This window comes from Chrysemys picta, chromosome 10 (assembly GCF_011386835.1).
Source record: "Chrysemys picta bellii isolate R12L10 chromosome 10, ASM1138683v2, whole genome shotgun sequence".
In the NCBI taxonomy this organism is placed as follows: Eukaryota; Metazoa; Chordata; order Testudines; family Emydidae; genus Chrysemys; species Chrysemys picta.
The window spans coordinates 27,800,649-27,817,771 of record NC_088800.1 but is presented as its reverse complement, the minus strand read 5'-3'; the positions used below and the strand labels follow the sequence as shown (position 1 = coordinate 27,817,771).

The 17,123-nt window shown below is 43.6% G+C and overlaps 2 protein-coding genes across 8 annotated transcripts in view; both read right to left on the bottom strand.

Annotated features, from left to right (window-relative positions):
* Nucleotides 1–1,312, bottom strand: part of LOC101950452 (uncharacterized) — a 29,851-nt gene extending 28,539 nt beyond the window's left edge. For both annotated transcript variants that reach the window (XM_065559493.1, XM_065559495.1), the window contains exon 1: nucleotides 1,156–1,312. The gene's annotated coding sequence lies outside the window, so the exon portion shown is untranslated. The remainder of the gene's footprint in view (nucleotides 1–1,155) is intronic.
* Nucleotides 1,313–1,493: 181 nt separating this feature from the next.
* LOC101951510 (uncharacterized) overlaps nucleotides 1,494–17,123 on the bottom strand; it is a 56,685-nt gene continuing 41,055 nt past the window's right edge. For 2 of the 6 annotated variants that reach the window (XR_010591045.1, XR_010591042.1), the window contains exons 3-8: nucleotides 15,780–16,199; nucleotides 12,707–12,811; nucleotides 12,596–12,620; nucleotides 12,451–12,485; nucleotides 11,498–11,746; nucleotides 7,369–10,122 (exon numbers count right to left, since the gene is read on the bottom strand). Coding sequence is in view for 1 of the 6 variants with exons in the window: in XM_065559492.1 (XP_065415564.1) it covers nucleotides 10,121–10,122; nucleotides 11,561–11,746; nucleotides 12,451–12,485; nucleotides 12,596–12,620; nucleotides 12,707–12,811; nucleotides 15,780–16,199 (773 nt within the window). In the remaining 5 variants the exon portion in view is untranslated. Of the gene's footprint in view, nucleotides 1,972–3,740; nucleotides 7,196–7,368; nucleotides 10,123–11,497; nucleotides 11,747–12,450; nucleotides 12,486–12,595; nucleotides 12,621–12,706; nucleotides 12,812–15,779; nucleotides 16,200–17,123 lie in introns of those variants that run through there. The other 4 variants (XR_010591044.1, XR_010591043.1, XR_010591046.1 and 1 more) reach the window with 4 other exon arrangements.

Sequence of the window (17,123 nt, the reverse complement as noted above, 5' to 3'; positions counted from 1 at the left end):
TCAATGGGAGAAAGATCTGGCAAGATGGTGAATTGCAAAGTGATATTGACCTGTTAAGGCTTGACTTTTAAACAGAGCAATTAACTATGGGTACAAATGCTAATATTTCAAAGCCCACAAAAGTGGAGGCAGCACTGAGGCTCTTTTAACAAATTTGGCATCACATTCACCAATGTGTTACTCCACTTTTAAACAGCTGTAACTCCACTGAAATCAACTGGAGTAAGACAATGGTGAGCTAGGGCTTTGCCCCATGAAAACTATTTATCAGCTTAGCTATTAAAAGCTTGCATTTACCGCTTACAGTAAACACACACCTGTGGAACAGAAGCATGTTATTTGGTACATGCACTTAATTACAAATTGGAATGAGGTTATAGCCTATTTAGACACATAAATGCTCTTCTCTCTGAATAAATCTTGTCATCAGTCATGGTATCAATTCTCCCTATGTCGAAACTTCCTGTTTCTTTTGGTGAATCTGCTCCTGTAGCTCATCCCTGTCAAGTTTCATTTTGACTTCTAGAACTTCCCATAAGGACCCAATGCTCTCGTAGATAGCCGCAAACCCTAATTACAGATAGAAATTGAATTAGTTTTATTAGTAAAACTAAATTACAACATATAACAGTGCATTTTTCATTATCAGTAGAGCAAATGTCCCTAATAAAGACAGACACTGGGCCATATTCTCTGCTGGTGTAGATGTGTGAAACTCCATTGAAGTCAATGGAGCTGTGCCCAATACACATTATGGTAGCCAGGAGCTGTTGGCAAGCACAAGTCCACACCCTCTTGCCTGGCTGCTCCCTCAACAGACTATTGAATTCTTCTGTTTTCTAAAGACAAAGAAAACGACAACAAGAAATCTAAATCTAATTGCGTTTCACTTCGTGCTTTGAAGTAATCTCACCCACAGTGCAGATAACTGTGGATGCAACAGGTACATGCATGGTTCTGAGGTGCATCCATTATGCACCTACTTGAAAAATCGGGCCCAACGTTGGTAAAGAGCTTTGAGATCCTCAGATGAAACATACATTAATGCAAATTAGTATTATCATCATAGCTACATTATTGTTGCAGAATTCAGAGTACAGAGCTCGACTGTAGTGATCCTACCAGCATTAACTTCAGCTTTCATTTCTTTGATACCTTCATTAATCTCCATCTGAAGCCTGCTGATTCGAATATTTATCTTCTCTTCAGCCTGTTTTGTTCCATGTTCTTCCACGCTTATTTTTTGTATTTCTTCTATTTAATCAAGTTTTGCTGACATCTGACTGAATCTCATCTCTATGGCCCTTTCACTCATTTCCAGCTTACAGTGACCAAGCCAATTTGAAAATTTTTATTAACTATATTTTATAACTGCTTAAATGTTTAAATCTTGTATAGAAAATAATTATATTTGGTTATTCTTTGAGTAATAAATTACCAAATTCTTTGGGTAATAAACTGTTCATTCCCTAGAGATGCAACAAGTGTCAATGCTTACATATCATTTTCTATACAAGATTTAAACATTTAAGCAGTTATAAAATATAGTTAATAAAAATTTTCAAATTGGCTTGGTCACTGTAAGCTGCTTCTTCTTCATTTTATTTTTAAGATGGAATATTTCTAAATTTAAAAGTAATATTCAGGTTTATCTATCATTATAGGGTGGGTTTTCAAGACCTCCCAATCAATGGGAATTGCATCAACAGGAGCGGACTTATGCCCATATTGAGCACTTCTGAAAATCCCACTAAATGCCAACTCAGCAACATTTTCTTGTATAAGACTCTAGAAATATTTTCAGAACATTTTATTCTTTTATTACAGAAACCTACAGTGTTTTCCTTAAGGGACAAGGAAATCTGATCAATTTTCTGTAAAAGCTCTTTTTCAATCCGTTCATGTTCCTGTTCCAACCAGCTGCAGGCCGAAAATATCTGGCTGCTGAGTTCCTCTACTGCACCTTTTAATCTAAGAGAATAAAATAAATCAGCATGTTTGCACATATACAAGAGCATCTCTGGTTCTTTGATCACTGGACTGTGTAGTTTTTATGACAATCAACATAAAAATCCCCTTTTTCCTCCATAGCATGTTTGACAGCATATTCATGCAATGTTGTGAATTTTCACACAGCTGGGCTTGGTTTATGTTAATTGTTTCAGATAATCAAGGATGAGAGAATATAATAGAACAGCAATTAGTTGCACAAAATATGGGTGGAGTATTTTCAAGCATATACGATGCAGACCCTTCAAGAAATAGTATGCCATAGCCTAGAAACAAGTGTGACATCCCATTCACTTTACAGTCTTTGAAGCCCATGAGAGTTTGGACTGGAAAGGACTGAGTAAAGATTTTAGGATTTGGATCTACATGTATTAGGGTTACCATATTTTGTGTCTCCAAATGGAGGACACTCCACGGGGCCCCGGCCACGCCCCCAGCCCCGCCCATGCCCCGCCCCAACTCCGCCCCCTCCCCAAAGTCTCCGCCCCCTCCCCTGCTTCCCGCGAACATTTAATTCGCGGGAAGCCTGAAGCAGGTAAGGGGGGGGTGGGGGAGGAGGCGCGGCCCAGGCTGGCCCCCCCGGCGGCTCCAGCCTGGGTCGGCTCGGGCCCTGGGGTGCCGGCCCCGGCCGACCACCCCCGGCCCGCCCAGCACTGCCGGCCCCTGGCGGCCCGGCGCACCCCCCGGCGACCCGGCCCCGCGACCCCGGCCCGGCTCCCGGCCCCGCGGGCCCGGCCTCCCGGCCCCACGACCCCAGCCCCCCAGCCCCGGCCCGGCTCCCGGCCCAGCCCCCCGGCTCCCGGCCCCGTGGCCCAGCGCACCCCCAGGCGGCCCGGCCCCGCGGCCCAGCGCACCCCCCGGCGGCCCGGCCCAGCGCACCCCCCGGTGGCCCGGCCCCGCGGCCCAGTGCACCCCCCGGCCCCGTAACCCCGGCCCAGCCCCGCACCGACCCCGGCCAAAGAGGCCCCGGCCGAGCCCTCCCTCCCTCCCTCCCGATTTTCCCGGACATGCCCGGCTTTTGGGGATTTCCCCCCGGACGGGGATTTGAGCCCCCAAAACCTGGACATGTCCGGGAAAATCCGGACGTATGGTAACCCTACATGTATACATTTAAATGTGCTGTAATATTTGAAGTCCTATGCATTTGCCTCTCTCGTTTTGGCATGGTGCTGCTATAGTTGCAGTAACTGGATGTGCACATATATATTTGCAACCAGTTTGAAAATGTTACACCTATTGAATTCCGTGTCTGGCTGTCTGCACATGTATACACAGTACACATTCTTTTCCAGGTCTTAATACTCACATCTGGCACACACGTTTTACAAATTTAGTTCAAAGTGGTTTGTGACCAGATTTACAGAAGCATTTAGGTGCCTAAAATACAGAAAGGTGCATAGTGGGGTTTACAAAAGCATCTACACAGGTTAGGAGCTGAACTCCCACTGCAAGTCAATAAGAGTGAGATGCTGAACTAACTTAGCTGCTTCTGTAAAATCCACTGGGCGCCTCTCTGCATTTCTAGGAGCCAAATTATCTTTGCAAATCTGGCTCTTACTGAGTACTATTACAGCAGTGAGCAAATGTACAAATTAATGTACCTTCATTTGGGTCCCAGTCCTTCAACACCTCATTCATGCAAAGATCCTCTCATAAGAATTACTCGGGGTTTGCAAGACTAGCCCCTTGATTTATAAGCAGCATGATTTTCCAATAAGATGCGTACTCACTTAACATCCAGAAGGTGGAGCTGTTGGTTGCTCTCTTTGTAGGCAATCTTCAGTTTTGCTTCTTGTTGCATTATTGACTGCTCTACTCTGCTCAGAAGTTAAGAAATCTGAAACAGAATTCTGAGTTTACTATTTTTCTCCTCAAACTCATCACACATTGGGCTTGGAACATAAATTCTTATAAGATTTTAAAGGGACGCTGCTCTAATTGATGGTCCCAAACTTTAACCTACTTGCAAATTTTCCTTTTAGTTTTTTAAACTGCCCTCATCATGCAAAATCTACTAACCCACACAACTGGAGTGGTAGCATTACTAAAATCACAATTTCTCAGCCAACAACAAACGGGCGGGGTGGCACGGAGCTGTGTTTCCTTGCAGTAAGAGCATCTGCCTGGACCTTTTTTTGTGAGCAGGTGAGGAATATCACTTAGCCGCACCCCACCTCCAAAACCTCCCTGTGTGAGGTAGCTCTCAGGAGTACTGTCCATGGTACACACCTCTTGGGCAGGCCCTTATTCTTCCTTCCATTACTTAGTGGGCTCTCCAAACCCATTGAGAGAGTATGGACTTTGTAACCAACCTGCAGAACACCCTCAAAGACTCTCTAGCCCTTGCTCAAGAATACCTACAGGATGCTCAAGAAGAGCAAAAGGCCTGGTATGATAAACGTGCAAGAGAGCGTTCCTTCAAAGTAGGTGACCAACCCATGGTCCTGAAAGCGCTCCAGGCCAATAAAATGGAAGCATCGTAGGAGGGGCCATTTATGGTCTGAGAGCACATGGGAGCTGTTAATTACCTCATAGCATTTCCAGACCCTACCCTAAAACCTAAAGTATTCCATGTTCATTCTCTAAAGCCCTTTTATTCCCGAGAAATCAAGGTTCTCCAGTTTACAGCCCAGGAGAGAGATGACACTGAGTGGCCTGAAGGAGTCTACTATGAAGGAAAAAGCAACAGCGGCATAGAAGAGGTGAGTCTTTCCATCACCCTTGGGCATAAGCAGCGACAGCAAATGCAGGAGCTGTGCACCAGCTTTGCACCATGTTTTCAGCCACCCCAGGATGAACAGAATGGGCATACCACTCCATTGACACAGGTGATGCTCGCCCAACCCTACCGGATGGCTCCACAAGCCAAAACCACAATAGAAAGGGAGATCAAGGATATGTTACAGATGGGTGTAATCTGCCCCTCTGAGAGTGCATGGGCCTCTCCAGTGGTTCTGGTTCCCAAACCAGATGGGGAAATCCGCTTTTGTGTAGACTAAGCTAAATTCTGTAACTCGCCCAGAAAACTATCCAATGCCACACACAGATGAGCTATTGGAGAAACTGGGACATGCCCAGTTCATCTCCACCTTAGACTTAACTAAGGGATACGGGAAAGTGCCGCTAGATGACCCAGCCAAGGAAAGTTCAGCCTTCATCACCCATGTAAGGTTGTATGAATTTAATATGCTCCCTTTCAGACTGCGAAATGCACCCGCCACCTTCCAGAAACTGGTAGATAACCTTCTGGCTGGATTTGGGAAATTTGCAATCTCCTACCTTGACGATGTGGCTATATTCTCAAATTCATGGGTTGAATTCACAACCCTGGGTTTAGCAGACCAATGCTCAAACCACTGAGTTATCCCTCCCCCTCCCAAGATATTGCCTATCTAGCCATAACCTCTAGCCACCAGTAAACATGATAAATATTTTCTGGTGATGAGATAAATCTACTTCAGGCTTTCAAAGAAATATGAGTTGTTAAAAATATTTAACAAAAAAATTCTTAATCTCTTCCAGGTGACACATCATTATTAAGAGCTTGGAGTAAAGAGAAAGAAATAGGGCCAGATACCCAGCTCTTATATCCAGCCCATTATAACCACAACAATTTGCCTACAGCTAATAATTATTTAACTGTTCCAATAGTTGGATATTTTTACTGTGTACTCTGGAAATCCTCCTATCTTTGTTCAATTCTATTACATACATAAATGATATCAGTTTTGTTTGCTGAATATGTTCATAATGTAGTTTTAGTCCAGGCATTTCAGATTACTTGATGTTGCTTTGGCTTTAGGGCTTTGTCAGAAGATCACCACAAATTTTTTGAAAATGCAAAATGAAATTCTGTCACCCAGAAGGGCTCATCCAGATTATTGGACTTGAACACTTCAATCGATGTAGAACATGGTCCTCTGCTATAAGCACAGTGTGTTTTTGGCAACATTAGTGAGGTTATAAAATGGATCTTGTGCCATTAGTTATTAAAATAACTATGTACCCTGGCCTAAGTACAAAAATCGTTACATTACCTTAATTTTGTAACCAAAAAGAGCAAGGACATTTGACTGGTATGCTTATTATGCCAAAACATTCAAAGGTCTGAAGTACCAGTGGGTGATTTTACAAAAGCTGTAGGTGAAATCCTAGCTCCACTGATGGCAAAACTTCCTTGGCAAAACAAGTACATTCAATTGACCCAAGAATTCACTCTCTGGCAGCTGCACAATATGTGAGCACAGAAAAGCTCAAGGATGATGCTTCAGTCTTAACTTTGAATTTTCATTCATATCAAAATCATAATTCTAAAAAATATTTGAGAGAGAAGAATTGGCTCGTTTGGTCTATTGAGAAATTCCATCGCATAACACTGTAGCAGCAGGAAGAGCTGAAGGAATGAAGCAGGACCATGCTTTCTAAAACTCCAAACAAACTTTAACGCAACTAGAGCCCTCACATTGCATCTACTGCCTGCCTGGAGCTGACAAAAGGCAGCACCCCACCCCACCCCCCCGCAAAAAAAACCCCACTTTGTTTAAATTACTAATCTCCCAGCCTTTCTCAACCCACACCCACCTGCAACCCAGCCAACAGGAGAGGGGAAGCCCATTACAATATATGACTGAAATTAGCACATTTTGACATTCTCTCCCACCCCTCCATGAACATGGACAGCCCAGGATGCAGTATAATTGGTGGGGCTATGCTGCTTGTGAGGAGCTCTTGTGGGGCCCTGCGTTCCCTTTTATTTACATCATCATAATCTTGCACCTACATAAGCCCCAATCCTGTGACCACTTAAGAATATGCTGAACTTCGCACCTTGGAAATAGTCCCTTTCCCTTCAATGAAGCTAACATGCTTAAAGTTAAGTGTGTGCTTAAGTATAAGCAGGACTGCGGCTATAGACTTTACATATTCAAAGTCCAGTAAGAAGGTGAATTGATTAACTCGCACAAGCACTTTGTGAAGCGAATGAATATTAATATTGTCCACAGTAACAAACATGTCCCTGGATTCAGTTAACATTTACCTGCCAGCAAATTGAAACACTTTAACATTAATACTTTTAAGCTAGTTGGCAATTTTTTCAAAGCTTTATCTGTAATATTACATACTACCTCCGTTCCGTGGTTTTTATAAGCCCTCTTGCAATTCACTGGTATCACACATACGAAGGCTAAAATTAACAAAACAAAACAAAACATGGTACAATATGGAAACTAAAATCAGAGGCATAAAAATGCATATCATGTTCTATTCTACTTAATGTATTGAGTCTATTGTATTATTCTTAATGGATGTAGCAAAAATCCCAATGCCAGCTAGCAAAATGAATGACTATCTTGTAGCTATGTTATCATCAGAAAGCTTTATTACAAGGCTGTGACATCAAAGCAGTACAATCTATCTTCATTTAGGGTCTCATCCAGTTCCCATTGCAGTCAAAGGGAATCTTTTACCGACTTCAGTAACAGTTGGATATGATCCTTTGAGCACAAGAAAAATGCCAGTCACCTTTTATAGCAGTGGTGGGCAACCTGCGGCCCATCAGGATTATCCAATGGTGAGCCGCGAGACAGTGTTTACATTTGGATTTGGACTAAATTCAACCTATGATATGTGACCAATTTACCCTGTCACCAAATACAAACTATTAACAATTGTTTAAAAAGCAAACTGGAAGTTAGAAAAACATGTAAAGTTTTCCTCCTGTTTTACTTTTCTTTCATTCAGAATTTTTTTTATAAAATTGCAGAAGGCAAGACATATTTTATATATGATTTTTTTAGAAAAAGCCATGATATTCCTGTTAATATCCTTCTCAACTAGGTAAAAAACATGAGACAGGAAGTTGGTGAATAATGCTAAAAATTACATACACACTTCTGGGTTCCTATCATAGCATGAGCTACTCAGCCTTCCCTCATGGAGTTGGCACAATATCATTAGAGCCCCTTGGTGTGTAAAGCCTTTATAGCTCAGTAGCCTGTGTCGTGCCCTTTATATAAAGGAAAACAAAGGTAGAATACAAAGAAATACTAGTTTTCACAAACATGGTGTAGAATAATCCAGCTCACATGGTAGTGATGAAATAATTACAAATCCAAAGACTGCTTAATAATCTAACATGAGAATTGTGGGTCACAGCCTATTTTATTCCAGAATGCACCATCAAAGCCATTTGGGTGAGCTTGTAGCTATGCAATGCACCATAGTGTCCAAGTTCAGGCCCCAAGTTCCCATAGGGTGACCAGACATCCCGATATTAGGGGATTATTATTATACATTTTTCTTTCTCCCTCCACCCCGAAAAATAAAGTGTCCCAATTTTTCACACTTGCTATCTGGTCACCCTACCCGGACCAGCAAGGGATGGGAACACTACAAAGACACATGGGTGCTGGAACCAGGGGTGCAGGGAGTGCTTGTACTCTCCCTGCCTTGAAGTAGTTTCTGTTATATACAGGGTTTACAGTTTGGTTCAATGGCTCTCAGTAACCCCCATACAAATTGTTCCAGCACCCCTGCAAAGACATCACACTCAACCCCTTGGAATGATCCCATCTGAGCATCCAGGATGGAGCCAACAGACCCTTGAAAGAGATCACTTCACTTAGTGTCAAGCTTTTGAGGTGGGCAGGGGGAAGTAAATGGAGAATGTGGAAATTCCAGTGGACTGAAGTTTTAAATATACACAGAGATACAACTATCCTCTCATCCTAGCTGAGGTTCCTCTCCCTTTGTGATAGCTAAAAAGGCTTATGTGAGGACACTGGCACTGCCATGATGTCAGTGGACAGGACATGGACAGTCATGCCTAGTGGTTGGCACAGGCACCAGAGCCCAGAGTCAGAGGCTAGGTGCCAGAACTGAAATTAGGAATTAGATCCAAGGATCAGAAACAGGTTCCCTGAAGTGGGGCAGGGCTAGAACAAGCACACACAGGTGCTAGCTCAGCCATGAGTACATGATTTGAAGAGACACAGAACTGCTGCTGGGCTTAAGTGCTGGGCTGCTGACACTTCAAACCAATCAGGCGGTGTAGTCAATCAGGCAGCCAACTACAGGCCAGCTGTTTTTGTTAGGTTCCTAGGAGCGTGGCTCTGCTGCAGGTCCTGACTCCTGGAACATGGTTTGTGCTGTACCTTTTCTGGGGATACATAAAGGACCCCAGTCTCCTTCACAACATTATATCCAATGTGGCCATTTTAAATAAGAAAAACTTATGGTAGGGGCTAATAGTATCCTTAATTGATTCTGCCTGCTCTAGTAATCACACCTGAGTGTCTAAGCTTCTAATCCTCCTCTCACTTACACCAATGTAAAGCAGGAGTATCTCCAATGGAGCCAACAGAATTACACCAGTGTAAAACTGGAGGAAAATAAAGATCTTTGTTCCTAAAGCAATCATTCATTTATATAGGTTTTCATACTCTAAGGCAGTGTTTCCCAACCTTGGGACGCCGCTTGCGTAGGGAAAGCCCCTGGCGGGCCGGGCAGGTTTGTTTACCTGCCGTGTCCGCAGGTCCGGCCGATCGCATATCCCACTGGCCACGGTTCACTGCTCCAGGCCAATGGGAGCTGCTGGAAACAAACCGGCCCCGTCCGCCAGGGACTTTCCCTACACAAGCGGCGTCCCAAGTTTGGGAAACACTGGCCTAAGGATGATGTTACATTAGATAGGATAAGATGTATGAGGGCTATAAAACCCTCTCGCTTCAGGGGATAACCAATCTCTAGCTGATAGGTGTTGAGAAGAAACTTCTCCTGTGAGCGAGTTGTGCCATAATTGTCCATTATGGGGATTCTTGCATCTACTTCTGACACATCTGATAAAGGCCACTGCTGGAGACAGGATTCTGAACTAAATGAACCAATGGTCTGAGTGTGACAATTCCTATGTTTCTCTGGTGCAAATGGTCATAGCTTCATAATGGAGCTATGAGAATTTATATCAGCAGAGGATCTGCCCCATAATATTTTCTAAGATAGCTTATTGAATAGTCAAAATGGGTAGTCAAGGCTACTATGCTGAGTTTTTTCCCCTAAAATCAGCCAAAAGTTCATAGTCATTTTCAAACCGACGTCCATTCTCCAGCTCCTCTGCAAAGAAAAACAATTTCATGGTCAGTAGAGAACTTTTAGAAATGGTTTTAGAGAAAGTCGTATATGTCAGCATTCATTATATCTTCTGAATAACAATCTCACACTAATTTTCCTCTCAGGTTTCAGTTACATTGATATCAAAGCAATTGCATATGACAGGAAACTATGGCCCATTACTCTCAAAGTGATTTTTTTTTTTACTGTAAAAAGGAGTAGTAGTGGGGATTTCATGGCTGTTTTACAAAGGCAAATTAGTGCTCCAGAGAAATACGGGCCAGAGCAATGGTACCAACACTCAAGAATACAACTTTGAGAATTCTGAGCTTAAATGAACCATAAAAGGCCTTTCTATGTGTATTCAAAGCCATATGTGACAGGAAAGCAATTTACCCACTGTCTCCTGGAACTCCCCTGCATTGCTGGGCAAGAACAGATGCTGCATGTCCCCAAAGGAAAGTGTAGGGTGGAGCGGGTCGGGCTATGGCCATACCATCTCCCTGCATCTTCTATTCCCCTTTTTGGGCAGCTTGGGTCCGAAGAAGCAGTTCCTGCACTCAGGAGATCACGGAGATTGCAGTTATGGCAAACCAATGCACTGCTCCTTGTGCCTTTTCCCTCATGCATTGTTTGCACTAGCTGAAAGCTCACAGCTGTCCAATGTGTGTGATCAATTTAAGGTTTGCTCGGGCTGAACAATTCCCTGATTAACCTGTTCCTTTTGCCACAGATTTGAAATTCCGAATCTACAGCTTACACCGCTCAAAGGGGAAGATACAGGGGATAACTAAAGTTCCTTACTGCTGTAGTGAGAAACAGACCCCTAAGCAGATTCATACAACTGGAAGCGTATTTCCCATTATTAGTGCATACAGTAACTCCTCATTTAACATCGTCCCGGTTAACGCTGTTTTGTTGTTACGTTGAACAATGCTCCCTTATAACGTTCTTTGGCAGCCACCTGCTTTGTCCACTGCTTGCAGAAAGAGCAGCCCGTTGGAGCTAGCTGGTGGGGGCTTGGAACCAGGGTGGACCAGCAGCTCCCCTATCAGCTCCCCTAAGTTCCCTGTGCAGCAGCCGCCCAGCTGGGCAGTTCAGGTATCCCTCCCCCCACTGCTGTGTGCTGCTCCTCCCCACTGCTTTGAAGCTGCTCCCGGGAGCCTCCTGCTTGCTGTGCGGGCAGTCGGGGGAGGTCTGGCAAATAAAAAAATTCCCTGGAACCTATCCCCGCCTATTTACATTAATTCTTCTGGGGAAATTGGATTCGCTTAACATCATTTCACTTAAAATAGCATTTTCAGGAACATAACTACAACTTAAGCAAAGAGTTACTGTACTCATATAGCCCCCTATGAGTTATACTAGTGTGACTAACCTGGGTGGTTCTATTTGCAATGTCATTTGTCAAAAATAACACTTCCTCTTACAAGTCACTTACAGGAACAGCTTTGTGACACCACTGCATAGACTGTCTGTATTTCATCTCCTGGCCCCTTGCCAGATGCTGCAGTGTTATCCACTGTACAATAAGATGCATTTGGGTCCTCATATGGGCTCGTTGCAAGTGAATACAACACTTCATTTCTTTGCAAGTCTTTGCTGCTGCTCACTGCATACGGGGAACCTGTAAACAATTACTCTGCATCAAAGAGTTTATGAATCTCACAGAATTAAAATAAAACATCCAACTAAAATAAATCAATCAACTAAATAAAATAGTAATTATCTCCCTTTGAAAAGGACGTTAAATAAATTCTTCTCTCCTACCCCCAAATAATGGAATTTGACTCCATTCTATTCAGCCCAGAATTAAGACTTGTGTTGGTTACTGTCTACAGTACCTCACCTCTCTAGCTAGGAAAACGATTCAGAATCACTTAGCTGCTAGGTTCTTCTATGGCCCCAGCACTATTCTGTCAGAACACACAAACACTGAGAACACATGACTCCATCTTAGCACCCCCGAGAGAGCAAGAAGCATTGTTCTAATCATTTTACTGAGGAGAAACTGAGGCATAGACAAATTCTGTAACTTGCCCAAGGTCATAGGGACAGGATGTATGTGAGAGAGCCAAGAATTTAACTCAGATCACCCATATCCTATTCCAGTGCCTTAATTGCAAGACCATCCTCCCTAAAGAACAACTGTCTACTTAACCAAAACTAATTTCATTAACAAAAAGTTACTTGTCAAGAAAAGCATTGATATTATCTGAAGTTTAAAAACTTAATAATGTGCACAGTCTAAGAAATCCATAGTACACAATTCTCAAAATATGCTAAGTATACAATCATTTCAAAAAGGTTTATCAAAAATTAAATGCTCACATTCATCTCCTGGAATTTCAAGAGCAGCCTGAGCTCTAAAATAAGAAGATAAGGGAAGAATCAATTCAGTCATTTCTATCTGTTGGAAAAAACACTTTAAAAATGATACTAATATTTCATTTGTTATGTCCATTCAAGGCCGTACCTGGGAAGTTGTGCAGATGGCTTTCCTGTAACAGATAAATAAAACACACTGTAAAGTTTCAACAGTTATAATATTCCTGCAGATCTTACTTACTAATTTTAATTTTCCTACCTTTTGATTTGATTTTCTTTTTATAGATCAACCATGCTATCCCACTGATGATAATAATCCCTACGAAGAATCCAATGGTGGCATACAATGGCATGGAAGCAGAGGCTAAAGAGAGGACCAGTGTTAGTGAATCTTGAAAAATTTAACCAGATGGTGGGAAAAACACTTTACCCTCACCTCCATTATATGGATAGTGCTTTTCAAATGATCAAATAATGTTTAACAACTATGTGGATAATACACATTCAGCAATCCATTAATGTGGATGATTCCAGCATACAGTATGCGAGGATTGGTAATAAAAGCAGCAGATAACTTGATTTCTGTAGGCTAATTTTTCTTATGAGAAAACATTACAATATTCTACTGTAATGATGCAACACAATATATGTTACAGTAGCAATACTGTAGTGTCTTGTGAGATTACTGGAGAAAACTGTAGTATTTTAATGGGTTAATGCAGCACAACTGTAAAGTACAAATACGGAGGTTCACATTTTTAAAGGGGCTTAAAACTGTCCTCCATTTTTGAGTCCACAGTCATTTGCAGGTACAAATGTTGGACTCAACTGTGTTTTGCCATGAGCCCTGAGAAAGCCACAGTCTGCCTCCAGGTCTTCCCCTACCCCGGCACTAAGTCTACACCTGGTGCAGTGTATATCTTGCAGTTCACTGTCTAGTATAGCTAGCCAATGTGTTGGGGAGGCAGAGCCAAGAATCTGTCCATTCCCTGCCCATTTTCATTCACCTGCTTACGGAGAGGGGGCTGGGGGCAGGGATGGGGTGAGTCTAGAAGCTCTACAGAGCCTTTTTGTCATCCCCACACTGCAATCCACGGTATGCCTTACATCCCTTTGCTGCTGTGCAAACCTGACCTTGATTTTGCCCCATAGCAATTAGGGGCGACATCCTCTCTCCATTGAAGTCAATTGGATATTTAGTATTAACTTAATGGGACTAAGATTTCATGATCTCTGGCTTCGTGTTATGCTGGCACAAGCTGGTGGTAAGACCTTGAAATACTGTCATTTTTTCCTACAGTTAATCAGATTAATCCCTCAATCCAAGTCATTTAAAAAAATGAAATCTAGACTGTAAACTCCTTTGGACAAATGGGAAACTGAGGTCAGAGAGATTAGAGTCTAAAAATCCACTAATTTTTCATCCCCCATTTGAGATGCCTAGGGCCTGCTATTGCGTAGAACTTAGCATTCTATAACACTTTATATGTTCACTCCCACTGACTGAATCTGCAGCTGCCAGTGCTCAGCACTTCTGCAAATCAGACCCCAGGGTCTCAAGTCAGCAACCTTAGTACTGGCATCTCCCAACTCTGGAGTGCTTGACTTTGCAACCTTAATGCTCTTTTAATGTGTGTGTGTGGGAGGGGGTTAATTTACTACTTTCTTAAGAAAGAAAACTGGAAAAAAAACAGAAATTCTATTATGTGACATCATATTGATACCCACTGGGTCATCGGCAGAGTTGGGACATTTAGATCCACCACAAAGACCTATGCAATGTAAGCTAATATTGGCTCTGATAGCAGTAGTAGGTTGTCATGTGGATCAGCACTAGAGGGGAATAGGACACCTTCCCTGTGAGTTTCACAGATATTTGCTGACAGCAGAGGAATGGTGAGACTCAGGAATCTTGACTTCCATGCCAGGCTCTGGAGGGGGTGGCTCAAGCAGGCATGGACCCTTCTGCCCAATCCTCTCCCAGCATGACCCCTTTTGCCCCATCCTCTCAAACCTGTCCTTGTCCCAGTCCTGTCTCTTCCCCATCCCAGTCCTATTCTCCTTGCCCACCCTAATTGCAGTCACCAGTCCTCAGGCTCATCCCAGTCCCAGTCTCCTTGTCTCACCCCCTCCAAACTTCCTGGTTCCAATCTCCCCTTCACTACCAGGCCAAGCCTTTTGGCCAAGCAATTCCCAGTTTCTCCCTCTTCCGGCTCCTCATCCAACCTGTCTCTCTTCCCCATGCTTGCCTCCAGTCTCCCTCTCCCGCACTCATCTTCTCCATCCCCATTGGTTCCCAGTCCCGTTCTCACTCCCTAGGCTCCTTGTCTAATCACAGCACTTTCCCCACCCCATCCCGGCTCCTTAGAACATTATTTTTTGCCCAGCCATTTCCACTTCTCCCCACACACACACATTCTGGCTCATCAGATCTCTGTCCCTTCCCTTTCTTCCTCCCCCGATCCTACTGCTTCTCAGTCCCAGGTACCTTGCCCAGCCAATCCCAATCTCTTACCAGTTCCTCAACTGACCTCAGTGTCCCCGCACCTACTGACTTCTAGTGTCCTTTCCCCTCCACCACACACACGTTTCTGCCTCCTGCTCTCAGTCCCAGTCTCCCCCACCCCGGCTCCCAGTCCCAGTTTCCCTCTTCTGCCGCCCCTATCCACTAGCCTCCTGCTCTCCTCCCCATCCACTAGCCTCCTGCATTCAGTCTCCCCCACCAAACTCCTTGTCACACTCTGCTCTCTCCACTGTCCCCCAATTGGCTGGCTGGCTTCTATCATCTCTTCATTCCTCCTCCTCCATGAAGCCTGGGCCCAGCAGGGATGTTACTGTGAGCACAGAAGTTCAGTCTCAGTTCAATTGCTTGGAACTGTACACAGCATGGCTCACAGCAGCTCAGACCTGCAATTGCAGGGAAAGTCCCACTCAGCACTGGGCTGGAGCATGGGGAATTTAGTGGGTGAAATCTAGGAAGTCTTTACTGAGCATCTGTGCACTGTGATTTTTAAAGGCTTATAACTTGGCCAGATTTGGACAGACTTTCATGGGAATGGTAAAAGGGACACTGCTAACACGAAGGCTGCTCTCCTGACAAATTTCAAGTCCCTATTTCAAAGCATGGAGCACTAGATCTGTTCAAAGAAAATGTCACCAGAATTTTTAACATGGGCAAAACAGCATATTTTTCCATGGGTTGTTATCAAAAAGGGCTGAACCATTTTCGCTGAAGTTTTCCCAGCATGGAAAATTTTATCCCAAATAGCAAAAGTCTGGCAAAATTATAAGTAACTCTGGTACCAACCCCAACTACAAAACTTCTAACTTACATGGAATGGCTTGATTCCTCACTTCTATAGAAAGGTTATTTGCAATCTTCCACACGTGTTTACCTCTTGACCAGGCATTTACAACACATAAATAAGTTCCACTGTCAGAGTAAGTAACATTCAAGATGGTCATATTATGGACTACATGTCTCTCGTTTGAATCTAAGCTTGTATAGTGCAATAGTCGTCCTTTGATCATCTCATCAATACAGCAATGTGTATTATACGAGAAAGTATCTGGCTTTATCTGAACAGAAGACAGGCATTTGCTTGTTTCTGTATATTTGATCCAATAAATAAGAAGTGTTTGTCCTGAGGGCTTCATTTGAAATTCACAAGAGAGAGTGATGTTACTTCTTTCTTCTTGTACTAAATGATTATCGTGTGATTTTGCAGGAATGGTCTCTAATATCTCCTTATCTGCATTATAGAATGAAACAAACACAAAAGATATGACAAACATGCACTGTAAAGTGTTATAACATGCTTTCCCTTTGAAAGGATTCTTACAAGTGTAAGCAGAGTCAGATGAGCTCTACCCTGACATTGGGTGGTGAATTGTGGCGAGTTGTGGAAAAGAACTTCGGGGGCTGATCTTGTTTGCATAGGCACACCCACTCCACCTAGCATGAGCCTACAGCAGCCCAAAATGGTCATTTTGGCTGCTGTGGGATCCCCAGTTTCTCTGTTATTGGGGCAGGAAGAATAAAGTGTTGTGACCATGATTATGTGAATCAAGGCCAGTGGAACTGTTTTATGACAGAGGGACTCACCATCAACTAAGTAGCACTCGCTAGACAAGGGACATGGGTTCCAAAACCCAGTGAATAGAGAGAGGCTGGGGACAGGCATTTGTTCCTGATGGGTCTGGTCCCTTTTGAGGGCCTGAAACACCAATTGTACCTTCTCCACTATTGAATAATAGAGCTAATTTTGATTCTATTAAGAGTCTGAGTTCACTTTAGGCCAATAGTGCACCAGCACTAGGGCTCCCCTACTACATGCTGAATTCACTAAGAGCTAAGATCACTGAATGCTGTGTTAACTAGTGGGGGAGTCTGAAGATATATTGCTAAGTGGCTGACAGAAAGGAACAGTTTGTGGGATGGTTGGAGTGGCCCACGGGACAGCTGGAGCGGCTCACGGGACAGCTGGTGGTGAAGACTGCAGCAGAGCCTCACGGAGAGGCTGGGCAGTTGGCCTCGGACCACGTAAGATGCCCCTTAACACCCCACGTGCCCTTTCTCTCCCCCCCACTTCCACCCAGGCTGGGGGGGGGGTAAAACTCTGCAGATAAACTTTTGAACTCTGGGGCTGTACTGACCAAGGACAGAGACTTTTGGG